The 27,587-nt window shown below is 41.1% G+C and overlaps 1 protein-coding gene across 2 annotated transcripts in view; it reads right to left on the bottom strand.

Moving 5' to 3' along the window:
* Positions 1 to 3,665: 3,665 nt before the first annotated feature.
* Positions 3,666 to 27,587, bottom strand: part of NIPAL2 (NIPA like domain containing 2) — a 90,445-nt gene continuing 66,523 nt past the window's right edge. The window contains exons 5-10 of one of the 2 annotated variants that reach the window (XM_055546587.1): positions 23,568 to 23,664; positions 16,681 to 16,816; positions 14,667 to 14,755; positions 7,776 to 7,839; positions 6,554 to 6,648; positions 3,666 to 4,730 (exon numbers count right to left, since the gene is read on the bottom strand). In XM_055546587.1, coding sequence (XP_055402562.1) covers positions 4,618 to 4,730; positions 6,554 to 6,648; positions 7,776 to 7,839; positions 14,667 to 14,755; positions 16,681 to 16,816; positions 23,568 to 23,664 — 594 coding nt within the window. In that variant the 3' untranslated portion in view covers positions 3,666 to 4,617. The remainder of the gene's footprint in view (positions 4,731 to 6,553; positions 6,649 to 7,775; positions 7,840 to 14,666; positions 14,756 to 16,680; positions 16,817 to 23,567; positions 23,665 to 27,587) is intronic. The other variant, XM_055546586.1, reaches the window with a different exon arrangement.

Below are 27,587 nucleotides of genomic sequence, written 5' to 3'. Positions count from 1 at the left end.
CTGGGAAGCAGATTCTTTCCTGGAACTCAGAGCCTATCTTGCATCTTGCCTGGAACCCTGTGAAACTCTTGGCGGCATCTGCCCGGCTGTGTGCCCACCACGCCCCCGAATCATCACATTTATTTGATATTGGGATTGATATTCCTCTTTTTACATTGTGGTTGGTCCTCATTAACTCAATAAGGACCAACGTGGAAGGCAGAGTTTCCTCCTCTTCTAGGGGGAAAAAAAAAGTTTCTTTGGACGGGCCACAGCTCCTGTGACTGACTTGGTCTGCTGGCATGGGACAGCGTGCTGTGTGGTACCCTGAGGCTGGTGAGAAAGGGGACAGAGTCAAGAATTCCTGGGTGGAAGGCTCTACCCTGTATTTACCACAATTACTAAAACACCACATTTAATAGCTCAAGACTGGTCTGTATTTGCATGGAAACCACATATATGTGGAATTCTATTTTATTTTTTAACTTCAAGATGGCCATAATAGGAGCCAGACTGTTGATGAGTCTAACAATTAGAAGCAGCTTCTAAATTTCCCAACACAGTCATCTTGGGTTCAATTCTGAGATCTCATTCTAAAAGTTCAAACTGTGTGGTGTTTATCTAGCAACCCCACTAAAGCACTCACATTGGTTGGTGCCAGACATGTGCATTCGGTTTGCTATTGCCCAGTTCAAGGATGGCTCTATAACCAGCCCTGGAATTTAAAATCAAGCAGTCTGGAAGGGTGTTGGAAAGTTTCATTTTAATAACTGGTTGTATTCATGTCCATAATATCACTATTAAATTGGCAAGTAGGAGGCAGCCTTCGGTGTAGGCGAGCCTGTATAGTCACCACCCCTGGATGATCTGTGTGCTTTGAAACAGAGAGTGTAAAGAGGGTTCTTGGCTTCAGGAATTTGGCTCAATGGTTCTATCCATCTGAGCCATGTCCACCATTGCACCGGCTTCTTCTGGAGCCAGATGTACACATTATCACCATCACTCATTCAACAGTACTGAAATGACACCAATCTACGAAATCTGTCTTTGTCCTTTCTTTCTCTGCCACAAAACAGAATCTCCAGGAGCTTGTGGGGATGGGTTGAGGGATTGAAAACTACATTCTCAAGTCACTGCTTGAGACATTTTTTTATTTTTTCAAGTGACTCTGGTGACGAAAGTAGTATAGTCACAGGGCAAGCAACCATTTAAACTGAAAATAATCAGATGGTAAGGATCTCTGCTTTAATCCACTACATGAGAGGTAACTTCTACTTGTTTATGAAGCAATTATCCACTTGGGAGTGTGGGACTGGAGAGGTTCCTCCAGTGCAGTTAGTGGTGCTCACAAAAGAACCACTGCCTTCGAGAGAGAACTCGGGCACCAGTGATGTCCTCATTGCTTCTGTTTGTATCTTACACGAGCATCAAGATCCTAATGTAAATATCATCAACACCTGGCTAACACTCCCATTGTGTCCAATTTGCTTTTCAAACTCTTGAATGCTCAAGGAGTGAGAAAGAAGCTGCACAGCCAGGGCAGAGCAGTCTAGACTGAGGGTTGGAAAACGGTAGTGCATGAACTGGCCACCTGCCTTTTGTCAATAAAGTTTTACTGACACCAGCCATGCTCATTTGTTTATGTCTTGTCTATGGCTGTTTCCGTACTACAGTGGGAGAGCTCAGTGGTTGCGACAGACACCGTATGGCCAACAAAACTCCCAAATATTTACTCTGTGTGTTGCTACAGGAAGAGTTCACAGACCCCTGGTCTAGACAGTCAGTTGAGCCAAGTGTTGGCTAAAGGTCCCCAACTCACAATGCCAAGAGAAGGACGGGATTGGCTTTGGTTGTTGTCACGCAGTGTGTAATTTAGAAAATCTTTACAAGCTGGTACAAGTAAAACTCCTATTCACCTTACTTTGGAGAAGCAGTATGGAAAGTAAAATTAAGTCTGACTATATTTTATGTTACCTAACTATATTTTATATGTTGCCTAAACTTCTAAAGCATTTCTGGGTTGCCCAACTGTGCATAAGTCAAAGTCATTTCTTACAACTTTTAAAAGATACAAATGTTGGCGACCACTGAGTACTGGCATTATGCTTGTCTCTGTGCAAAATTCTACAATGTGCAAACCACGTGCTGTAGCTATAAATACAGTCCCACTTCAAGTCAAACTCTTCTGTCTAATTATTTTCCAAATCTTTGAAACCAGTCGTAAGAGTCACCAGAAAGCTGTAGTTTAAGACACCAGACACATTTCTTAGCTGAGCCTTCCAATGCTGACATGCTGGACCAATTCAGTGAAGCATGCCATAAATTATATGACTATGTTATTTGAATTAATGGGACACTTTCTACAATGGCAGGAATTGTTACCAGGAGTTCAAAAGCCAGACGTGGGCTCTAGGTTATTATTCATACTTCGGTGATAGATTTGAATCTCACCTTTGTGGCCAGGTTTGGTTGGTCTGGTCAGTAGTGCAGGTCATGACAAAGTACAAAGATTAAAGACCTAAAGCAGCTGAGACTACAGTTTCGATAGCCCTGAGTTAAACAATCAAACAAACGCAAGACAACTGGCTGGAACAGTATTGGACTGGCGTGTGATCTGAAGGTTTTGAAATGTCATTAAGGATGGGGCTTATTATTTGATGTTGCTTACAATGAAGGCTAGCTCTTTTTGCCTCATTTCAATATTAGGAGATCATAAATAATAACAGATACAATTATGGACTCTACCTGCAAATGTGTCTTTGTAGACCTGCGTCTATGGCAGCAGAAGAGCCATTCAGGGCACAGGAGAACCTGGACTAGACTCAGGCTGGACCACCTGGCTGTGTGCTATGCCTGTGGATTGAAAATGGCTGAAATCCAGTTCTCTAATCATAACAGTTCTTTTCCCTAGAAGGATTTTATTCTAAAACTTGAAGTAATGACTTGAGGAAAAGATGGAGTGTTCATGAAAATATCACTAAAAATTTAAATATGGTTTTTGAGACTTAACGTTGAAAGTTAAAAACATTAAAAACCCACTTGATGAATTATAAGATCTAAACAAATAAAGGCATAGGATATGAAGTTTCTCTTCAGTTTCAAGTATAACAGGATCATACGCTGAGGAAAACATCACTGCTCTACACTCTTACTTAAAAAAATTGATACTGATTCATTTTTTGGTACTAATTCTTAAGTTTTTCCTTTCTTAAGCTTGAAAAGTTCACCAGCCAAGGTCTTCTGGTTTTGGTATACTCCATCATCAAATGGGGTATAAATTGGATCTTGAATCTGTCATACAGAGTGAAGTAAGTCAGAAAAAGAAGTATTGTGCATTAACCGATACATGTGGAATCCAGAAAATGGCACAGATGAACCTATTTCCAGGATAGGAATACAGATGCAGATGTAGAGAACAGACATATGGACCTGGGGCAGGATGGAGGGGAAGAGAAAAGTGGGCTGAATTGGGAGGTTAGGACTGACATATACACACTATACCATGTGTAAAATAGACAGCTAGTGAGAACATGCTATAAAGCACAGGAAGCTCAGCTTGGTGCTCTGCAATGACCCCAGAGGGGTGGGATGGCAGGGTAGGAGTGAGACTCAGGAGGGAGGGGATATATGTATACATATAGCTGGCAAAGAATCTGCCTGCAATGTAGGAGACCCCGGTTCGATTCCTGGGTTGGGAAGATCCACTGAAGAAGGGATAGGCTACCCACTCCAGTATTCTTGGGCCTCCCCTGTGGCTCAGCTGGTAAAGAATCTGCCTGCAATGCAGGAGACCTGGGTTCGAGCCCTGGGTTGGGAAGATTCCCTGGAGAAGGGAACGGCTACCCACTCCAGTATTCTGGCCTGGAGAATTCCATGGACTGTATAGTCCATGGGGTCGCAGAGAGTTGGACACGATTGAGCACCTTTCACTTTCATAGCTGATTCACTTCATTGTACAGGGGAAACTAACACAACACTGTATAGCAATTATACTCCAATAAAAAAAAGGAAAGATGAAAACGAAAGAGTGACCTAAGTGTAGTCAAAACACAGATGCTTAATTATGAAAAAAAAAAAAGACACTTTTACTTTTCAAAGGATAAATATGATAGGGCTAGTTTTCAGAAAAGATGATTCACCACTCTCATCTGGGAACAGAAAGGTGAAATCTTTATGGGAAGGTTCCTAAAAGATGTCTAAGGAAAAATGAATGCTTTCAAACCTTTGGTTTAGGGAGGAGGCTGTGGGACTAAAGCGTCTCTTTAAAGTAAAGCAACTGACCTTGCAAGCTGTATGGGAAAAGCAACCTACGCGTTCTGCAGCCAAATCGTGAACGCACATTTTTGTGTGACATTCCTGCCTGGGCAGCCAGGCTCTAATTAAGATCTAGCCAGTTAGATGATCACCAGGGAGAGAGGTCCAGGGGGTGGGGAACACTTCATATTACATTCCATGAAAACTTTAGACTGTCAAAGCTTAGGAAGGCGCTGATCATCCATAGACATGGAGTTGGGGTCAGGGACTGAAACGAAGGCGAGCACATGTCAGCATAAACTAGCTGCTGACATAAATTGAACATGTGCAATTTTTTAAAAGGTGGTATTGAATAACAGGCCCACAGCCATCCCTCTCGGCGTCTCAGACCCCTTTCTTCTCTTCACTCGCGCTCTTTATGGAGTCACTTCCATCAGGCAGAGTTCCATAGGATAAGCCGCTCGAATCTGGTTGTATTTTATCCAAAATTTGTTTCCCTGTGGAGATAATAATCACAAAGAATCTTTTGAGCTCTTGTAGAATAATAAGTCTTAATAATTTCTCCTCTATCTAGGCCAGATTTTATTCCTTTTTTAAAAAGGACAATGTGGTCGCCCTCTAAATAGGAGACATAAACGTCAGGGAAGAAAGGCCCACAGGGTTCCGTGCCCCTGATGTAAGATCATGGCTGTCCACATGAGCAAACCGTCTTCCCACCCCATGAGCATGCTGGGGACAGAAATCAGGCTGGATCAGTCAGGAGACTAACATGAAGTGTGTACACATCTCCAAACCTCTCTCTCCACTGTTCTGTCTCCTGGTCCATGTTTAGTCTAATGCATGTAACAACAGAGGAAAACAGACTTTCAGAACGGCTTCTAAAGCTCTTACTTATTCTACATATAGAACTGTGTGAAATGAAAAAAAGTTAAAAGTAAGTAAACTTCACTTCCTACCAAAGAACCCCTAACCATAGAAGGCCTCTCTAAGGCACAGCCTTGCCACGAATGCCGATTCTTGCGCTGAGTGTTCTTAGCTGATAAGATGGTTCAAATGGGAAAGAGAACACAGAACTCATGGGGCCATATTTTCTCAGTCATAGGCACAAGGTTTTAATGGTTTTTTGCTTCAAAGGCTTGGTCCTAACTGCATGGTGGAGGAAGCTGTGAGAACATAACTACTGCTTGCCTAGAAGCCTATAGGTCACCCCAAACTCCTAGCAAAGCCAGAGATTGTTGGGGGTGGTGAGCAGGGAAGGAAGTGAGGACACAGAAACCTGTTTCCTTTGTTCTGGACATCGCTTCTGTTGGGTCTACATGAAACTGAAAGTGTTAGTTGCTCAGTTTTATCTGACTCTTTGCGACCCTGTGGACTGTAGCCCACCAGGCTCCTCTGTCCATGGGAGTCTCCAGGCAAGAATACTGGAGTGGATTGCCATGCCCTCCTCCAGGGGACCTTCCCAACCCAGGGACTGAACCCAGGTCTCCTGCATTGCTAACCATCTGAGACACCAGGGAAGCCTAAGAATACTGGAGTAGGCAGCCTATTCCTTCTCCAGGGGACCTTCCCGACCCAGGAATCGAACCGGGGTCTCCTGCATTACAGGTGGATTCTTTACCAGATGAGCTACCAGGGAAAACCCCCCCAGAGTGGGTAGCTTTTCTCGTCTCCAGAGGATCTTCCCAACCCAGAGATCAAACCCAGGTCTCCTGCATTGCAGGCAGATTCTTTACCATCTGAGACACCAGGGAAGCCCCAAGTCTGCATCACAGAAGTGTTATTCTCAGTGGGAGTGGAGAGCTGGGATGACGATGCATGTTAAACCCCTCTGGATGAATGAGGTGAGGAACAGGGGAAGAAGCTCTTCATGTTCAGGTGACCAAGAAGAACGTCACTCTTGGACCCAGTACAAGGGCCACCTCACGCTTCCCAAGGAATGATGTTCCTAGGCATCTGGTCTTAGATGTAGAATTCCCCTCAAAGGTTCTCCAAGCAACAAGGGTCTGTTCCTGCCATTCCCACTCCTTTCCCTACCCTTTTCCAATTTAAAGAAATCTAAAACAGAAATTCTCACTACCACCCAAATCAAGAAAACAGGGTCAGTCCTTTTCTATCCCCAGTGTTTTGTGCAAATCTGATAATCAAATAAATGATTATTAACATTTACAGTTAAACTATCACCTCTGCTTTCACCATTAAATGTACATTTTCTGAGGGTAAGAATTATGTTTTATATTAATTTAACTCCAGAAATCATACCAGCAATAATTCATTTGTAGGATAAAATTTTCTATTATAAATTAAGGAATATACATCTTACCGGGAACATTTCCAAAATCAATGTAAGACTGTGGCAGATGTTCCTTTTCTCTATTTCTTGTGACCAAAACCACACCAAGGAATGACAGAAAACACCTGTAAGAGTAATGTTAATAAAGAACACAAGGTCACTGTATTAAATAACTGAACGCACGGTATTAAGTAACTGAACTCCATCTTCTACATGATGACATACATTCCATTGGTTTTGTTCTTTCTGTTTCTCATGGTAAGCTGCCTAGAAATTGTCTTAATTGCTGCAGCCAATAATATTTGTCCCCAGAACCAAGACCTGGGCAGCTTCCAGTAAGTCTCTGCCCCAGGTTTTTACCATCTGGAGGTTAATTCAGGCTCTAAACCCTTTGGGTAGACACTAAGTCTCATTTTCTATCCATGCATGCTCAGACCCATTGCTGGCATGCAACACAAGCAAAAAAATAATTTATTCTTTAATTTTCTAAGAAATTTCGTTGTCCTTGGCCATAAGCATAGTCATAGTTTCCAGACCCCAGAAGTTTAGCTTCGCCCAAAAATCTCACAAAAATGAATTTTCAAGATAGATAGCTTTCTATGTTGAAAATAGTCTGGGCTCAAGTTTGCATAACAATGGTCATGCAGAATACCACATCAAGAAGCAACTAAGCATTCAGAGAGTTCCAGGTGGGCGCCAATGGAAGAATCAGTACATCGGTGATATTCTGTCAAGGTTCTACTCTCTATCTGCCAGAACACCAGCAATGACTGTCCAGCAAATTCCGAGGCAGAGTTAAAGCTGGGCACCTAGACCCAAGAGAGGGATGGCACCAATCTGATGTTATTAGGTCTCAAGGCAGAGTTCTGCCCCAGTCTTGGCCTTGGATCCTCGGTGATCCTAGAGGTATCTGTGGTTCCCTGACTGAGATCTAACCTAAAGGTTCCTAAGGCTGGGATAGGTCTGATTGAGTATAAAAAGGTGGAGTAGCTACAAGGGTCTTTGATTTACCTTGACTTTGGCTGGAACTGAAAGTCTCCAGTGTTTCAGATCCCTCACAGAGATATTTAAATCACAAAGACACTGAGCTCTGGGTAGGGTGTTAAGTTGAAAAATGTGCTTCTTTTAAGAGCTCGGGAAACTGATGTTTCTTATATTATTTTCCAATTTTCCATGCCTCAGGTCCAATGCCAAAAGTCTCACGTAAAAGTAATAGGATTTCACATACCTTACCTCTGAGACATTTACTCACCCAAAAAGATATATAAATATAGTGAGAAAAGCTGCACCAAGAAACTCCTGATAAAATATGATCCCTACAATAGTGACAGAAGATAAAATTAATTTTAGGGTAAGAATATTTACAATAGCTACATACTGTTTTTCAAATTACTATACTACTTTTTTCGAAGTAAATAGTTACCCTTAAAATGCACATCCAGTTGTTGCTGTTTAGTCGCTAAGTCGTGTCCTACTCTTTGCAACCCCACGGACTGTAGCCCGCCAGGCTCCTCTGTCCATAGAATTCTCCCAGGCAAGAATACTGGAATGGGTTGCCATTTCCTTCTCCAGGGGACTTTCCTGACCCAGGGATCAAACCCACATCTCCTGCATTGGCAGGTGGGTTCTTTACCACTGAGCTACCAGGGAAGCTCTAAAAAGGCACATTCAGTAGCTTAGTTTAAAAAATATTTGCATGAGATTACTAACATTTTCAATGATTCCAAAGAACAGATTTGTAGACTTTACATAATGTAAGTATCATTATTATAAAAGCAGCACCAGTAACATAGCTTTTGCCAACAGAATTTTTTTGTCCAGTGCAAGATTTGTACCACTGGAACGTGCAAGAAGAGTGACATTTCCCACCTCCAGTTGTTTAAGCCGGGGGTCAGCAAGCCTGGCCTGAGCGTCTGGGTGGACGCTGGGCCTTTCACATAGCACTTGCACTTCAGGCCAGCACTTGTTCCCCACGCTGTTGGCCTTGGCATCACCCTGCGGTCTGTGGGTCTGGTCACAGGCTCACATGTGCACTGGAGGATGCTAACGTGCTGCCTGAGCTCCATTTCTCACTGCCAACCCCTCTCCCATCTAACCTCAACTGATCTTTCCTTCTGGGTTAAGGGAAATGTGCATCTGTCCTTTATTCCAGAGAGCCCTCCTTCTCTCCTTCTTAGTATCAATGATTCCCTTTTGGCCTACGGTCCCAAAGCCTTCACAGACTTTTTTTTTTTTACTAAATAAGTTACCTTTTACATTTGTTTTACATTTTCTGTATTTATTTATGGTTGCGTGTGGCCTTTCTCTAGTTGTGGTGCATGGCTTCTCACTGCGGTGGCTTCTCTTATCGCCAAGCACAGGCTCTAGAGCGTGTGGGCTTCAGTAGTTGGGGTGCCTGGGCTCAGCAGTTGTGGCACGTGGGCCTCGTTGCCCTGTGGAATCTTCCTGGACCAGGGATCGAACCCATGTCCTCTGCACTGGCAGGTGGATGCTTAATCACTAGACCACCAGGGAAGTCCTAAATAAGTTATCTTTTAATTATCTACTACCTGGAATCACATTTGTGTGTGTGCGTGTGTGGTGTTAGCCTTGCTATCCTGTCGACAAGTATTTACTGAGAGTCATGAGTGCCGGCTGCTGCTTAAGTATTGCCGGTGCCACAGAGACCAAGACGGGGGCTTCCTCAGTCTGAGGTCTGTCGCCTCACTTCCTGTGGGAACAAGCCATGTCGCATTCTGGTGAATATTTGTTGAGTGAATAATGTTGCTAAAACATTTTTCCCTGTGATTACACATGTCCTTGGAGTCATTCAAATGTTTTCTTGTTATTCTAAGCCAGTGCCCCATAATATTCATTGCTCGAAGGACATTTTAAATTGCTTCAAATGCTTTTGCTTTTGTGATGTTAATAAACTTCTTTGCACATGTTTCTTCCTGAGGCATGGTATCAGGAAGGTTTCTTCCTGGTATTTTAGGATCTTTTTTCGTTGTCATCGCTCAAAGAGGAATTTCTGTCTTCAAGAGTAAAAATTTTTCAAAAATTTTAGCAAAATACACATAATACACACATAATAGGGGCTTCCCAGGTCGTGCAGTGGTAAAGAATCCACCTGCCAATGCAGGAGGTACAAAAGACGCAGGTTCGATCCCTGGGTCAGGAAGATCCCTTGGAGAAGGAAATGGCTATGCACTCCAGTATTCTTGCCTGGAAAATTCCAATGGACAGAGAAGCCTGGTGGGGTACAGTCCATGGAGTCACAAAGAATTGGACATGACTGAGCATGCAAGTGTACATGCATACATAGCATAAAATTTACTGTCCTAAACATTTTAAAGCATACAGTTCAGTTGTGTTAAGTATACAGTCATCACTCAGTATACAAAGAATTTGGTTGTAGGACCCCTCAGTGGATACTAAAATCTGAGGATGCCCAAGTCCCTTATATAAAGTGGCATAATATTTACATATAACTTATACACATTCTCCAACACCACAGTTCAAAAGCATCAATGCTTCAGCGCTCAGCTTTCTTTATAGTCCAGCTCTCACATCCATACATGACCATTGGAAAAACCATAGCCTTGACTAGACGGACCTTTGTTTGCAAAGTAATATCTCTGCTTTTTAATATGCTGTCTAGGTTGGTCATAACTTTTCTTCCAAGGAGTAAGCGTCTTTGAATTTCATGGCTGCAGTCACCATCTGCAGTGATTTTGGAGCCCAGAAAAATAAAGTCAACCACTGTTTCCACTGTTTCTCCATCTATTTCCCATGAAGTGATGGGACCAGATGCCATGATCTTCGTTTTCTGAATGTTGAGCTTTAGGCCAACTTTTTAACTCTCCTCTTTTACTTTCATCAAGGGGCTCTTTAGTTCTTCTTCACTTTCTGCCATAAGGGTGGTGTCATCTGCATATCTGAGGTTATTGATATTTCTCCTGGCAATCTTGATTCCAGCTTGTGCTTCTTCCAGCCCAGCATTTCTTATGATGTACTGTGCATATAAATTAAATAAGCAGGGTGACAATATACAGCCTTGACGTGTTCCTTTCCTGATTTGGAACCACTCTGTTGTTCCAAGCCCAGTTCTAACTGTTGCTTCCTGACCTGCATATAGGTTTCTCAAGAGGCAGGTCTGGTATTCCCATCTCTTTCAGAATTTTCCACAGTTTATTGTGATCCACACAGTCAAAGGCTTTGGCATAGTCCATAAAGCAGAAATAGAAGTTTTTCTGGAACTCTTTTGCTTTTTCCACGATCCAGCGGATGTTGGCAATTTGAAAAACCAGCTTGAACCTCAGGAAGTTCATGGTTCATGTATTGCTGAAGCCCGGCTTGGAGAATTTTGAGCATTACTTTACTAGCGTGTGAGATGAGTGCAATTGTGCGTTAGTTTGAGCATTCTCTGGCATTGCCTTTCTTTGGGATTGGAATGAAAACTGACCTTTTCTGGTCCTGTGGCCACTGCTGAGACTGCTGAGTTTTCCAAATTTGCTGGCATATTGAGTGCAGCACTTTCACAGCATCATCTTTCAGGATTTGAAATACCTCAACTGGAATTCCATCACCTCCACTAGCTTTGTTCGTAGTGATGCTTCCTAAGGCCCACTTGACTTCACACTCCAGGATATCTGGCTCTAGGTGGGTGATCACACTATCATGATTATCTGGGTCATGAAGATCTTTTTTGTACAGTTCTTCTGTGTATTCTTGCCACCTCTTCTTAATATATTCTGCTTCTGTTAGGTCCATACCATTTCTGTCCTTTATTGAGCCCATCTTTGCATAAAATGTTCCCTTGGTATCTCTAATTATCTTGAAGAGGTCTCTAGTCTTTCCTATTCTATTGTTTTCCTCTATTTCTTTGCATTGATCACTGAGGAAGGCTTTCTTATCGCTCCTTGCTATTTGGAATTCTGCATTCAAATGGGTATATCTTTCCTTTTCTCCTTTGCTTTTTGCTTCCCTTCTTTTCACAGCTATTTGTAAGGTCTCCTCAGACAGCCATTTTGCTGTTTTGCATTTCTTTTTCTTGGGGATGGTCTTGATCCCTGTCTCCTGTACAATGTCATGAACCTCTATCCATAGTTCATCAGGCACTCTGTCAGATCTAGTCCCTTAAATCTATTTCTCACTTCCACTGCAAAGAATTGATGCTTTTCAACTGTGGTGTTGGAGAAGACTCTTGAGAGTCCTTGGACCGCAAAGAGGTCCAACCAGGCCATCCTAAAGGAGATCAGTCCTCGGTGTTCATTGGTAGGACTGATTTTGAAGCTGAAACTCCAATACTTTGGCCACCTGATGAGAAGAGCTGACTCATTTGAAAAGACCCTGATGCTGGGAAAGATTGAGGGCAGGAGGAGAAGGGGATGACAGAGGATGAGATGGTTGTATGGCATCACCGACTTAATGAACATGGGTTTGGGTGAACTCCAGGAGTTGGTGATGGACAGGGAGGCTTGGCGTACTGCAATTCATGGGGTCGCAAAGAGTCAGACATAACTGACCCAATGAAGTGAACTGAACTATACACATTCTCCACAAATATTTTAAATCATCTCTAGATTACTTATAATACCTAATACAACATAAATGCCATGTGAATAGTTGCTATGTATATATAATATAAAATGCTATATATAATATAAAAATATATTAAATTTTTGCTTTCTGGAATATTCTGGAACTTGGGGGGGAGGGGATATAGTCTATCTACTATTGGTGGTAGCCACAGATACAGAAATGTGGATATAGAGGGCCAACTGTATTCACATTAGAGTGCAGACAATTTTCAGAACTTTTTTATCTTGTAAAACAAACTCTATACTCATTAAACAGATCCCCATTTCCACCCTCCCCCAGCCCTTGGCAATCACCACTCAACTGTCCATTTCTATAAGTTTGACTACTCTGGATACCTCATGTAAGTGGAATCATACAGCATTTGTCATCTCATGACTGGCTTGTTTCAGTTAGATAATGTCCTTCTTAAGGTTCACCTGTGTTGTAGCATGCATCAAAAGTCCCTTCTTTTTTTATGGCTGAAAATATTCCTCTGTATATGTATGCATATATATATATACACACCACATTTTCTGTATCCATTCATCAACTTAGGTTGCTTCTGCCATCTGGCTACCGTGAATAATGCTGTTATGAACCTAGGTGTACAAATATCTGTTTGGGTCCCTGCTTTCAATTCTTTTGGACATACACCCAGCAGTAGACTTGTTGGGTCACATGGTGATTCCATATTGAATTTTTTGAGGAACTGCCACAGTGTCTCTCATAGTGGCTGCACCACATTACGTTCCCACTAACAGTGCACAAGGGCTCCAATTTCTTCATATGCTTGCCAACACTGGCTATTTTATGTTTTTGTTTTGTTTTTGCCAGTAGCCAGCCTAATGGATGTGTGGTGATGTGTGGATTCCATTTGAATTTCCGTAATGATTAGGACACGACTGAGCAACTGAACTGAACTGAACTGAACTGAATGATTAGGGATGTTGAGCATTTTTCCATGTACTTGTCGGCCAGTTGGACATCTCTGAAGAAATGTTTCAAGTCCTTTGCCCATTTTTTAATTGGGTTGTTTTTTGTTTTTGAGTTGCAGGATCAAAGAGGAGAGACATTTTTAAGGCTCTTGATAAAAACTATGAAACTCAATTCTAGGAAGGTGGTACCCTGGTACCCGACTCCACAAGAGTGCCTGCAACACTTTAGCCATGTCAGCATTGCTTATTGTAATAAAAAGAACAAAACAAAAGCTTTACTAATTTAGCAGACAAAATATGGCATCTCATTTTAATTTTAAGCTATACTTTTTGATGGAGGCAAAGAGGAGAAGTAAGTCAAGAAGCTTCACCTCCATTCCATACTTCAGTAACATCAGATGAACTGTTATCACTCCTGGAAAGTTCCAGCTTCCCTGACTCATCGACTGTGTGAGTGTGTGCTAAGTACTCATAGGTGTGCTAAGTATTCAGATTCTGCCCTGTTGATCCTCTTGCAAAACTTTCCTTTCAGGGGAACTATATGTTTTATAGATCTTTAGCACAGTAATTTTAACTATTATGCTGTATGTCATGCTTCTAACTGTTTTTGGCCTTGCTTTTTTCCTTTATCAATAATTCTAGGGCATATAAATATACAGTCTTTTGTTACTTTCTTTTGTCAAAAATGCAAAAAAAAAGTAGATGTCTTCAGATATAACCTGTCTCTTTAAAAGTAAGGTTCAATTTTGGGAAATGAAAAGTTAATTACATTTTAAAATTTCCCATTGGCAGGAACACTGTTTGCCATGAAATAAAAAGGACATATCCATTAGGTAAAAATAATCCCTCATTACCTGCAAAATACATAAATTTTGCATGGGGAAATGAAGTCCCAATACAACCAGGTAGAAAATACAGCCAATAAGCTAAAGAACTAGGGCATACCAGTACCAAACTCAGGAGTGGCATACCTGAATCTACTGTAGTTTTGTTTGGACCAGTTTTGGACTTATGTTTTTGTAATAGTGTTGTGTCTGATATATTTAGACATTTCTATGGACATTCTTATCCATAGAAAGAAAAGAAGTGCAATAGTAGAAAAACAGAGGCCATCACTGCAAAGGTAGTAGTTCCTATTCTCATCTGTCTGGCCTTCTGTGCAACACTGGATTCACTTTAGGACCCTACTCTCTGATTCAGGCGGTGGAGGGCCAGGGAGAGGAGAGTCATGGAGACAGGACACAAGAGGACCCTTCCGCTGCTCTGATTATCAGAAGGACTGACAGAGAAGATTCCAGAAAGCAGGACTAAGATGAGCATCTTGAATTCACAGGGAGGCTAATTTCAGCCCCAATACAAGGTAATACTTCTAATGAATAGAGCTCTCCAAATAATTCGAGTGATTAGAACCGGGACTGAGCTGCCTCCGGGGGGCAGAGAGCTCTGGAGAACATTCACGCAAAGCAGGATAACCTCTCCTAGAGGATGCTGTGGAAGAAAGTCAGACATGGGTGGTGGCTAGGAGGATTTGGGCTATTTATCCCTTCTAACCAAAGATTCTTTGATTTCCTTATTACTCTGAGCGAGACTTCCTTTACCCTTGTTGTAGGGGTAGAGTCACCTAAGTGTAGAAAGCCCAAACTCACCTGCGATAATGGCAGTGACGGTGAAGAAAATATGGTTAACAGGCACCACCGTGGCTGTGGTGTAGAGTTCTGTGGCTTGATTCAGGAGCCTAGAGCAGAAGACACGGCCTGAAGCTCTGTCTTTATGAGACGCTCAACAATAAGTTAACAATGAGAAATGCATGTTCTTTAGCTGCGACTACAAAGGGAAAGGAAGTGCAGTGAAAGGGCATTTCCAATCAGCAGTCATAGCTCACATGCATCTGATGTATGAGATCAGATGTCAGGTTTTACGGTCTGTTTAAACCAACAACAGTAACAATGAAAAGCAATTAATCATCTTTGGAGGCCACAGAAGTTTGAGTTGGAAGCGATTCAAGCTGCTGGACCGGTATCACACTGGGGCTGATTCATTAGGATAGACCCTAGAATCTGTTAAATATCATATCTGGGGAATGGTCTAGCTATCCCTTGACATGCCACGTGCCAAGAGAGAAGTTGGAGAAGCAAAGGAATGTTTAAGGTTTCAAAAACAATGCTCAGCCCTCCAGCTGCAGAGCATATGTGGGAAGCTTGGCTTCCCATTCTGGTTGCCAACAGGGTTCAGGTTCCCACAGTGGCATGCTGTGGCCTTGCCAGGGACTAGACCTTTTCCAAAGCACTGCACCAGACAGGTATCACCTGGACACTCAAAACAGCACTAATGCTTAGGTCATATTCTAGAGCAATTGGGAGATAAAATTTGTGGGTAGAACCCAAGTGCTCCTTTGTGCGTGTGTGTGTGTATACATGCATGCAGGAATACACACATATGCATGTATACAGGCATGTAAGTATATACATACATGTACAAACAAACCTCCTTGGGTAATATAATTGTAATGGGCAGGCAGGGCTGAGAACCAGTTGCACAGTTCTACTGTGGTCACATAGTTCTAGTGTAAAAGTTGTGGGGACTGAAACAAGGAGGCAGGAATGTAGTTTACCTTCAATTGTGTTTGGCTTTTAAATTCATGAAGCAAGAGTTTCAAGCTAAGGATGCTAATCACTCAATTCTGAAAGCTATTATAACAGTACTGATTAATTCAGAAGAAGGGAGATGAAGCAAATAGCAAGATGTAAGTATTAGAAACACGCTTGATCTTATAAACAAACGAAAGAAACAGTTTGTTTATGACATACAAAACAGTGACATGACATTGGATTTCTCCAGTAACACATTCCTTGTAACAGGGTCCATAGTCAACCCATAACAATTAGACTTGATTTCCAGCACCTAAGGCAGGAACCACTCTCTTCAAGGTTTGGGCTCTGATTTCCCCGCTGGTGCGCTTGCATAGCACTTTAGAGTAAACAAAAAACTTAGCGGGTAGACTCAGGAGAATTGAGCAGCTGAAGGCAAAATCACAATATGAAATGGGTGGGAAGTAATTGGAGCCGATGGAGGTGAGGGAAGAGAAGAGCAGAAATTAGAAATGTTCCATGTTGCCACTGTGAGGCCCCAAGAGAAACATAAAACAATCATTCTGCAATCCCATGGGTGCAAAGAAAATTCTGGCTAAAGATGCAAAGTTTTGGAGAAAGGATTTCCCTCCCAGCCAAACGTCTGGTTTTGTCCATCTCTGGGCAATTAATGAGCATGAGCTAAGAGATGAAGGTGAAGGGTTCATGTATTTTCCATATTTAGAATGAAATCCTCGATGTGGACCTGCCCCTTTGATTTATTGCTAATGACAACCTGTGTACAATGGATATTAATTACAAGCAGAAGAGCATCAGGAAAGTATCAAAGTGCACTTGGCTGGATTAGGGCCACACTTTAGAACTCACAAAATGTGGAGGCAATGCTTCGCAAAAACTTATTATTGGATGTGAAGGATAAAGCCAGGCACATTGGCTGAGGATAAGCTTAGACCCCTCACCCTTAGAAATCAGTTGCAGCTAATTTTAATTATCATCTGAAGCCAATATGAATTACTGCTCAGAGAAGCACAGGAATGTTGAAAGATCAGTGAGTGTGCAGGAGCTAACTTACTTGACTTGGAAAACACAAGATGCGATCATGATGATACACATGATATAGAAGATGGGATAAGTTAGTTGCATTTTATCCGTCACAGAAAAAGTGATCATGCCTGAGACGGCTTTTACGGAAATAACAGTCACCGAGGCTGAAAAAGAAAACACAAAACACAAATAAAATTCATAGTTGAGAGAGAATTGCAAATAAATATCTTAAATTTATATGGTAGAGTAGTAAATACTCCTGGTATGCTTTAAGAATGAAGACTGCTGTGAGAGGTGTAGGGAGGAATGAGACGCAGGCCAAGCAGTAGCCTTGTTGCTCAAGCTCTGCTGGGCTTTCCATTTGCTTAAATCAACATGCTTCTTATCTTTGGAGCAAGATGCTTATTTTCCAGCTCTCACTGTTGAAAGGATGCTGCGGAGGTTATAATTACTAGTAGATAGAAAGGAGAAAAACAATGAAGGGAGGAGATAAGAAAAGGCAGACTGCCCATGTGACGTTAATGGGAAAATAACCACTAAACTATACTGAAAAGACTTAAAGGCAAATAGATGAGAAGACTGGAAAGTGAAAAGCAACTCACTCAGTGAGTTTATTAAGAGCTGTACTAAAGTCCAGACGTGAGCTCTTTTATTAAACTTTCTCTTTATTTTTTAACTGGAAGATAATTGCTTTACAATGTTGTATTGTATTCACTGTACAACAATGCTTGTTGAGCCCTTTTGTTAGTAAAGGCTTAGAAGTTTCACTAAAAATATTTTTTGATAGACAGACACACAGTACAGCACAGAGCTGAGTATTCATTTCTCAGAGTCAACCAGAAGTCTAAGATTTACATAAGCAGTGTCTATTTATTTTCTATGTTGAAGAGAAACCTATCTCTATGAGGCCATAGGCTCCAAATATCAATAAATAAAAAGTGACTTGATAAGGTTCTGTCAATATGATAGCAAGGAAGCATTTTCTGGAAACATAGTTTTTCTGCAGGAAGAAGACAGTGTTCTCTTTTTGTCTTCAGTTCAGTTCAGTTTAGTTTAGTCGCTCAGTCGTGTCCAACACTTTGCGACCCCATGAATCGCAGCACGCCAGGCCTCCCTGTCCATCGCCAACTCCCGGAGTTCACTGAGACTCATGTCCATCGAGTCGATGATGCCATCCAGCCATCTCATCCTCTGTCGTCCCCTTCTCCTCCTGCCTCCAATCCCTCCCAGCATCAGAGTCATTTCCAATGAGTCAACTCTTTGCATAAGGTGGCCAAAGTACTGGAGTTTCAGCTTTAGCATCAGTCCTTTCAATGAACACCCAAGACTGATTTCCTTTAGGATAGACCAGTTGGATCTCCTTGCAGTCCAAGGGACTCTCAAGAGTCTTCTCCAACACCACAGTTCAAAAGCATCAATTCTTCAGCACTCAGCTTTCTTCACAGTCCAACTCTCCCATCCATACATGACCACAGGAAAAACCATAGCCTTGACTAGACAGACCTTTGTTGGCAAAGTAATGTCTCTGCTTTTGAATATGCTATCTAGGTTGGTCATAACTTTCCTTCCAAGGAGTAAGCATCTTTTAATTTCATGGCTGCAATCACCATCTGCAGTGATTTTGGAGCCCCAAAAAACAACGTCTGACACTGTTTCCACTGTTTCTCCATCTATTTGCCATGAAGTGATGGGACCAGATGTCATGATCTTAGTTTCCTGGATGTTGAGCTTTAAGCCAACTTCTTCACTCTCCTCTTTCACTTTCATCAAGAGGCTTTTTAGTTCCTCTTCACTTTCTGCCATAAGGGTGGTGTCATCTGCATATCTGAGGTTATTGATATTTCTCCCAGCTTTTGTCTTAGGTCCCTTGAAATTACTGTTGCATATAATTCTACAATTTAGCTGAAACCCACAGAAAGTTGAAAATAATTTTTATCCGATATCAAATATCTGTAAGTCAAAGGCAATGTGAAGAAGAAATACTACCTTTGATTTACTTGGTCATAATATATCTGAGCTTTATTCCTTTTAGCTCTTGAAAAGTATGTGTGTGTATGTGTGTGAGTGTCTGTGTGTACAGTGTTTAAAATAACAGGTGGTGGCCAACTAGAAAAAGCCTAATTTTAAAAAAACTAAAACTATACTTTGACTTGAAGGGTACCAGGGCATATTTCCAAATCAGGAATTTTCTCTCTGTTAAAAGTCATAATTAACAGAAGAAACCAGGTGATAAATTCTAAAAATAAACCCTCTACCTAAACAAACAGGCCCTTACAGCTGGGCCCCTCTTCACCTTAGACATTTTCAACTGAATCATTTTACATATTTTCTATAGATTGTGAAAATAGTCATACTTTAGCTAATCCAGAAATTTACAATATCTGTAGACATGTATGCCACTTAACGGTTTCAGTTTATAAAGTTAGCTCTTGAGGGACTTAGATTTCCTCTTAAACACTTGGCTTGAAACTAGAGCGTGATGTGGTGAGGGGTTTGTGGTCCAAAGAGCCAGGCTTCCCAAACAGATCATTAACTGAGAAAGAGTTGAACACACTGTTCCTTCCTCTTAGAACCTTAGAATTGTAAAGGCCACCTAATTCAATCACCATCTGATGTTAAATTATACTTAAATACAAAACAAAAACAAAACTAGACTTCTTTAGCAAAACCAACTATCAGTTGCTAGAGTTAATCATTATATTTTCAAAGCATGCACCATCACCCCCTGATTAATCACTGTTTATTGTAACTCTCCAAGTTATTTCTAGGCTGGTGTTGAGTTCTAAATGAGAGAAGGGGGTGGCTGGGGAGCATGGTTAATGAGGATGGGTGGGAATACCAAATTGTAGTGCAGTATCATTCTAATGCTGTAGATATAAAAATAGGAAGTACTTACATATGCACAGAAAAAAACCCAAAGAAGCTACATCAAGATCTATCCGTGATTATCTCTAGGCACTAGGATTATGAATAAACTTTAAACTCATTTTTTCAAACTATAAAGGTATATATGCTCATTCAAAAAAAAATGGAAAATACAGAGAAGTCTAGAAAGAAAAATAAAAATCACCTGCTATCTCAACAGTCATCCTCAAATCATTTTTAACATTTGAGACTTGTAGTTATTTTTCTATTGCTAAGCACAGATATATCATAACATGTGAACCATACAATATATATTACTTAGGAACCTGTTTTCCATTGCCATTAAGTATTTTATACGCCAGTAAGTATTCTTCTAACACACGATTTGTACAACTGTATACTATATTTTGGTAATTCCATGTTCTTGGATATTTAGATTGCATCCATTTTTTTTGGTATTAAAAATGAAGCTGTGATGAATATCCTTGAATACAAATCTTTGTATATCATTCTTCCAGTATCTGTACAAAAACACTTAAAGGGCAGCAATTACTGTTCTTCTGAAATCTATTGGCAAACTATCTTCTACAGGGGAACAGACACACTTCTGTCATGTCATGCTGCAGTGCTCAACTACATGGATTTTTTTGTTTTACATGAAAACATTTTATATTTTCTTGGTATCTTTCTCTGTTTTCTTAATTCTCAACAACAGATGTGTATTACTTTCATCATTATAACAGTTCCATTTTTTGCCCTACATTATACTGAGCCATGTTTGAAAGTCAGCCTTCTCAGTTTATTCCTAGTTTTTCACCAGAACTGATTCTTGGGCTTATTTACCTGTCCATTGCTTTCCTGTTTTCTATTTCGTTAACGTTTGCTTTTACTTTGATTAATTGATCTTTTCTGCTGGCCTCAGCTTTATTTCGGGGCTTTCTCCCTGACTTCTTACTAACTTATTTATTTAATTATTGGCTGCGCTGGCTCTCTGTTGCTCTTCTCAGGCCTTCTCTAGCTGTGGCCAGTGGAGGCTATTTTGTAGTTGCATCATATTGCAGTGGCTTCTCTTGTTGTAGCTCCTGGGCTCCAGGCACGTGGGCTTCAGAAGTTGTGCACGTGGGCTCAGCAGTTGTGACTTGATGGCTTTGCTGCTGCTGCTGCTAAGTCGCTTCAGTCGTGTCCGACTCTGTGCGACCCCAGAGACGGCAGCCCACCAGGCTCCCCCGTCCCTGGGATTCTCCAGGCAAGAACACTGGAGTGGGTTGCCATTTCCTCCTCCAATGCATGAAAGTGAAAAGTCAAAGTGAAGTCACTCAGTTGTGTCTGACTCTTAGTGACCCCATGGACTGCAGCCTGCCAGGCTCCTCCATCCATGGGATTCTCCAGGCAATTAGTACTGGAGTGGGGTGCCATTGGGCTTAATAGTTGTGGTTCATGGGTTTAGCTGCCTCATGACATGTGGGATCCTCCCTGACCAGGGATTGAACCAGCACCCCCTGCTTTGCAAGGAGAATGCCAAACCACTGGGCCACCAGGGAAGCCCTCCCCTGATTTCTTGAGTTGAGTGCTTAACTGACTTACATTTAAAGCAATGAATTTCCTTCTGAATACAGCATTAGTCATAAACTATAGGTTTAATATTGTTTTCACAATAATTTAAGAAATAAATGTTGTAATGAAATTGAGGTTTCTGCTTCAGCCCAGCTGCAGTTTAAGTGTAGTGTTTAACATTCCCAGGCGGTATTGCTTTACTGGTTTCTATTTTTGTTATTATTTTCGGCTTTTCTTTCACTGTGATCTGAACATGTGGTCTGTACTATTTCAACTTCCTGGAATTTATCAAAAATGTCTTTGTGGCCAATTATAAGATCAGCTTTTGTAAATGTTACATAGGGACTTGAAAGAAGGTGTATTCTCTGCTTTCTGGATTTGGAGTTCAACAATAGAACTGCCAGATCAAAATTAAGCATTCAGTTTCTCTAATTTTACATATTTTTCTGTCTACTTATTTCCATGAGCTAAGAGCAATATTCTACTTATATTTCTGTTAATGTACTTTCTGAAATAGCTGCTGCCCAGTCTACTGAAGGCCTCAGTCCCCTAAAGGCCTCCCCTTCTAAGTTCCAGTTCTACCCTGATTGGGCTTCCCAGGCAGCTCAGAGGGTAGAGAATTCTCCTGCAATTTAGGAGATGTGGATTTGATCCCTGGGTCGGGAAGATACCCACAGAGGAGGACATGGCAATCTACTCCAGTGTTCTTGCCTGGAGAATCCCATGGACAGAGGAGCCTGGCAGGCTACAGTCCACAGGGTCGCAAACAGCCAGACGTGACTGAGTATGCTTGCACCAAGAGGGGTGCCTCCAGGATCCTCCATTGCACTAATGCTTCTGCCTTGATTTTAACTTATATGGTAATCTCACAACCTTCTGCTTTCTTTTACTTTCAATCTGAGTTACCTTGCTTTAGATGAAATTATATATGAAGTCAAAATATTTCACAACCAGCAAGGGCCAATCAGGATGCTATTTCAATAATCCTTATGGAGCTGAACCACAGCAAACAGGCGAATTCAATTTTAGAATCATTTTCAAAATCAATAGTGGAATTTTTCTGAAGTCCAATTTGGAAATCTTTCTTTTTCACTTGGTAAACTTAGCCCATTTATCTTTATGATCAAAGCTGATATGTATGGTCTTAATTCTGTTATCTTACTTTGTTTTTTCAAGAAAATTTACAATTCCCTTTATTTTCAATATTTTCTGGGTAATGTACATCTTCTCAGTTTGCTTTTGTTCTCCCTGTCTGGTAATTTGGAAGAAAACAGTTTCTTTTCTGTTCTTTTGATCAACTGCATACTTGAATGTGTTCTAGAGTAAATTTGTTTCTATAAGTAACTACCACAAATGCAAATCTTCCAATTCAAAGTCAGGGCAAACAACACAGGATGGATGGGTCATCTTATTGGCAAAGAAGAGGCAAAGGGAGGATTATAAATAAAAATCTTTAAAAAGGGAATTTCCCAAATGATTAATGAGATTTCCTAGTGTTGAGATATTATATATATATATATATAGAGAGAGAGAGAGAGAGACAGACAGACAGACAGACAGAGACAGAGAGACATAGAGACAGACAGACAGAGATGGAGGAGTGGGGAAGGAAAATAGGTTTTAAAATATAGAGAGGGCTTATGTAGGCATCAGTTTTCAAATCTTATAAGGTATATCTGGAAAAAAGGAAATGGGTAGGTAAATGAGTGAGAGAAATGTTGTATTTAAGAAAATCACTGACTTGCCTGGTGGTCCAGTGGTTAAGAATCTGTCTTCCGGTGCAAGGGACATGGGTTCAATTCCCTGGTTGGGGAATAAGATCCCACACACCGTGGGGCAACTAAGCCCATGTGCCTCAATTGCTGAGCTTGCAGGCATCAGCTAGACAACCCACATGTTCTGAGCCTGCATACCACAATGAAACATCCCGCATGCCTCAACTAAGACCTGATGCAGCCAAAAATAAATAAATAAGAACAAAAAAAATCATACTGCTCACATTTGTGTTTCATATTAGCCATGTTTTAAAATTTTCTTAAAAAATGTAAACAGGATAGGCTTTGATAGTTCATTTCTGATATAAAAGTTTCAATTGGGTTGATTCAGTTGTTTCTTTAATTATTTACTGCAAAAAAAACCCTCAAATTGTCAGAGAGCAAAGAGAATTATCAAGAAGTAAAATTCCTTTGCTGCTGCTAAGTCGCTTCAGTCGTGTCTGACTCCGTGAGACCCCATAGATGGTAGCCCACCAGGCTGCACGTCCCTGGGATTCTCCAGGCAAGAACTCCTTTAATATACTAAAAAAATAAACACATATCCATTGTAGCAATGGACATGCAAAGTATAATTGGCATAACTGGGAGTTTCTTTCTACAGATCAGAATTGAAAAGTAGAAACAATGAGAAAAAACAGAATGCTCAAATATTTCTCCTCTAAACTCCTTTATGACTTAGCATGGCTAGATTAGAGAATTAGAAAATAAGACATATCCTTACCTAGGAGTGCCACCAGGGTTAGCAGAATCACAATATGTTTCATTCCTTTTCTTTTATGGAAATACAGGAGAATGCAGAAAACTAATATTTCTAAAATCTAGAAAGGGAAATAGGAAGAGTAAAGTTTAAATTATTCTACACAAAGTTTTCAGAATGCCACACTTTTTGATTTTGCAATGAGTATCATATGAGGGTTGAGGGTGACTAGAGTTCCCAAGGACAATTCTAAATACATAAGAACAACATAAGGAGCCTCAGCCATCCAGACTCAAGAGTTCTACCACCACCTACAGGGCAATGACACCCAGCTCTAGATCTCCAGTTCTCCCTGCAACTCCAGTCTCATTTACCCAGGCATCGACCAGACATTCCCACGGGCATGTTCAACAGCCATATCATATGAATATGGGCAACACTTAACACTCTTTGAGGGGGAGGGGCTGTACCATGGGGCTTGTAGGATCTTAGTTCCCTGACCAGGGATGGAACCCATATACCGTGCAGTAGAAGTGTGGAATCTTAACCACTGGACTGCCAGAGAAATCCCAACACTTAACTCTTTTTTTTTTCCCCTCTCCATCAACAAGGTTGAATTGTTATGGCCCATTCCAGTGATAACAAAAATAAAGAATCAACAGTACAACATTTAGAAGACTATTTTTCTGTGTGTGGTTTTGGAAACAAATTTTTTTTTCTTTTTAAATATATTTAATTTATTTATTTGGCTGTGTGGGGTCTTAGTTGCAGCATGCTGGATCTTTCATTGCATCAAGTGGGGTCTAGATCCCTGACCAGGGATTGAACTCTGCCCCCTGCACTAAGCGCAAAATCTCAGCCACTGGACCACCAGGGAAGCCCCTGGAAACACAGTTTGACTCTTGTTATAAAAATAATATACCACTATGTGTAATACTTTACTTATGCCCAAGGTAGCTGATAGTATGGAAACCAGGACTCAATACACATTTTCTTCACTGGTTTGGGCAACACTTAATTCATGATCATCTAGCTTCTCTGCCTGTTCCTCCTGGGCCCCCACCCCCTTAGGAGGTGCCCTGTTGCACAAGCTGAAAACTCCTCTCTTTCCCTCCCTCCCCTCACCCTCTCTCACTGTTGCAACAGCTTCTACTTTGTCTTTGACTTGACTCCTGTCTCTTAATCATCCAGCCATTGAGCAACTAGAGGAGTCATTTAAAAATGCAATTTGGATAATGAACTATTTCATTCATAGAGACTCATTACTTGTCTGATATACATATCAGGTATTTACAGTACTATGACAAGTACCACTGTGCCCTCTACCCAACCTGAGACGAGAACCCATCAATCTCCGTGAAGTCTTCCCTTCACAGCTGCTCTCCCCTTCTTCTGTGGCCTCCCCGGGAATCACTATATTGAATTTTGTGTTTACCATTCATTGTCTTTAATTATGTTTCTATGTATTCCCAAATGATACCATTTATTTTTACACATTTGTTCTTTATACAAGCGGAGTCATATACTTGCCTTTGCTCATTTGCTTTTTTTTCCCCACTGTGTATTATAAGATTCATCCAAGATGATACATGTAGTAAAAATATAAATTAGACCTAGTCATTCCTTTGCTTAAGACTCCTGGGACCTCATCGTCGTGTACGGCTGGCTCATGGATGGTCCACCTGCAGTAGCTACAACGGCTTCCCCACCGCCCCACTTGGGTTCTTTGTGGTTCTCAGGCTGCTCCTGCCTTTGGGCCTTTGCACTGACAGTTCGCCCTGCCTGGAATGCGCTTTCCCTGAGCTTTTGTTTGCACAATGACTCCTAGTCACTCAGACCCTTGGAGAGGTCTTCCTAGATCACTCTGTTCTAACAGAGTCACCTAGTCATCTAGCACAACCTCGCCTTCAGGTGGCAACTGTAGAGGGTCTTAACCATGCCTGTCCATGCGTTTGTTTCTCGTCTGTCTCCACCAGCACATCAGCTCTGTAAGAACAGGAACCTTTTCTGCCTCCACTGCCTGGCACTCAGTTGGTCACTCAATAAGTATTTTTGGAATTAATGAGTCAATTACACATCAAATTTATTATCAACAGTTTGCCAAAAAACAGACCAAATGTCTAATAAACTGAGTATTCAATAAGTATTAATTGACTGAATGTCTAAAATTTTCCTTCCTTTAAGAAAACGAGTATAATTTTGAACCCTCAATTTTATTTTTTAGTTTTTTTTTCTTTTTTGAGGTCCTTAAGATAACCCAAAAGTTGTCTGAGAAAACCTTACAAACACCTGAGAAAAGAAGAGAAGTGAAAGGCAGAGAAGAAATGGAAAGATATACCCAAGTGAATGCAGAGTTCCAGAGAGTAGCAAGGAGAGAGAAGAAAGACTTCTTAAGTGAACAATGCAAAGAAATAGAGGAAAACAATAGAATGGGAAGGACTAGAGATCTCTTCAAGAAAATTAGAGATACCAAGGGAACAATGCAAGGATGGCACAATAAAAGACAGAAATGGCAAAGACCTAACAGAAGAAGAGATTAAGAAGAGGGGGCAAGAATACACAGAACTATACAAAAAAGATCTTAATGATCCAGATAGTCATGATGGTGTGTCACTCACCTAGGGCCAGACATCCTGGAGTGTGAAGCCAAGTGGGCCTTAGGAAGCATTACTATGAACAAAGCTAGTGGAGGTGATAGAATTCCAGCTGAACTATTCCTAAAAGATGATGCTGTTAAAGTGCTGCACTCAATATGTCAGGAACTTTGGAAAACACAGCAGTGGCCACAAGACTGGAAAAGGTCAGTTTTCATTCTAATCCCAAAGAAGGCCAATGCCAAAGAATGTTCAAACTACCATACAATTGCACTCATTCCACACGCTAGAAAGGTAATGGTCAAAATCCTTCAAGCTAAGTTTTAGCAATAAGTGAATCAAGAACTTCCAGATGTACCAGCTGGATTTAGAAAAGGAAGAGGAACCAGAAATTAAATTGCCATCATCCACTGGGTCATAAAGAAAGCAAGGGAATTCTAGAAAAACATCTTCCTTCACTGACTGTGCTAAAGCCTTTGACTGTGTGGATCACAACAAACTGTGGAAAATTTTTTAAAGAGATGGGACTACCAGACCACCTTACCTGTCTTCTTAGAAACCTGTATATACATCAAGAAGTAACAGTTAGAACCAGACATGGAACAATGGACTGGGTCAAAATTGGGAAAGAAGTCCATCAAGGCTGTATATTGTCATCCTGCTTATTTAACTTATATGCAGAGTACATCATACGAAATGCCAGGCTGGGTGAATCACAAGCTGGAATCAAGACTGCCAGGAGAAATATCAACAACCTCAGATATGCAGATGATACACTCTAATGGGAGAAACTGAAGAGGAGCTAAATAGCCTCTTGAGGAGGTTGAAAGAAGAGAGTGAAAAAACTGGCTTAAAACTCAACATTCAAAAAGCTAAGATCATGGCACCCTGTCCCATCCCTTCATGGCAAATAGATGGGGAAAAAGTGGAAACAGTGACAGACTTTTATTTTCTCAGGCTCCAAAATCACTGCGAGTGGTGACCGTTCCTTGCAAGGAAAGCTATGATAAAACTAGACAGTATATTAAAAAGCAGAGACATCACTTTGCCTACAAAGGTGCTTACAGTCAAAGCTATGGTTTTCCCAGTGGTCATGTACAAGTACGAGAGTCGGTCATAAAGAAGGCTGGGCACTGAAGAATTGATGCTTTTGAACTGTGGTGTTGGAGAAGACTTTTGGGAGTCCCTTGGACAACAAGGAGATCAAACCAGTCAATCCTAAAGGAAATCAATCCTGAATATTCATTGGAAGGATTGATGTTGAAGCTCCAATAGTTTGGCCACCTGATGCGAAGAGCTGACTCAGTGAAAAGACCGTGAAGCTGGGAAAGATTGAGAGCAGGAGGAGAAGGGGGTGACAGAGAATGAGATGGTTGGATGGCATCATTGACACAATTTGAGCAAACTCAGGGAGATAGTGAAGGACAGGGAAACCTGGTGTGCTGCAGTC

The sequence above is a fragment of the Bubalus kerabau genome, chromosome 14 (assembly GCF_029407905.1).
Source record: "Bubalus kerabau isolate K-KA32 ecotype Philippines breed swamp buffalo chromosome 14, PCC_UOA_SB_1v2, whole genome shotgun sequence".
Lineage (NCBI taxonomy): Eukaryota > Metazoa > Chordata > Mammalia > Artiodactyla > Bovidae > Bubalus > Bubalus kerabau.
This window is presented reverse-complemented; position numbering and strand designations above follow the sequence as displayed.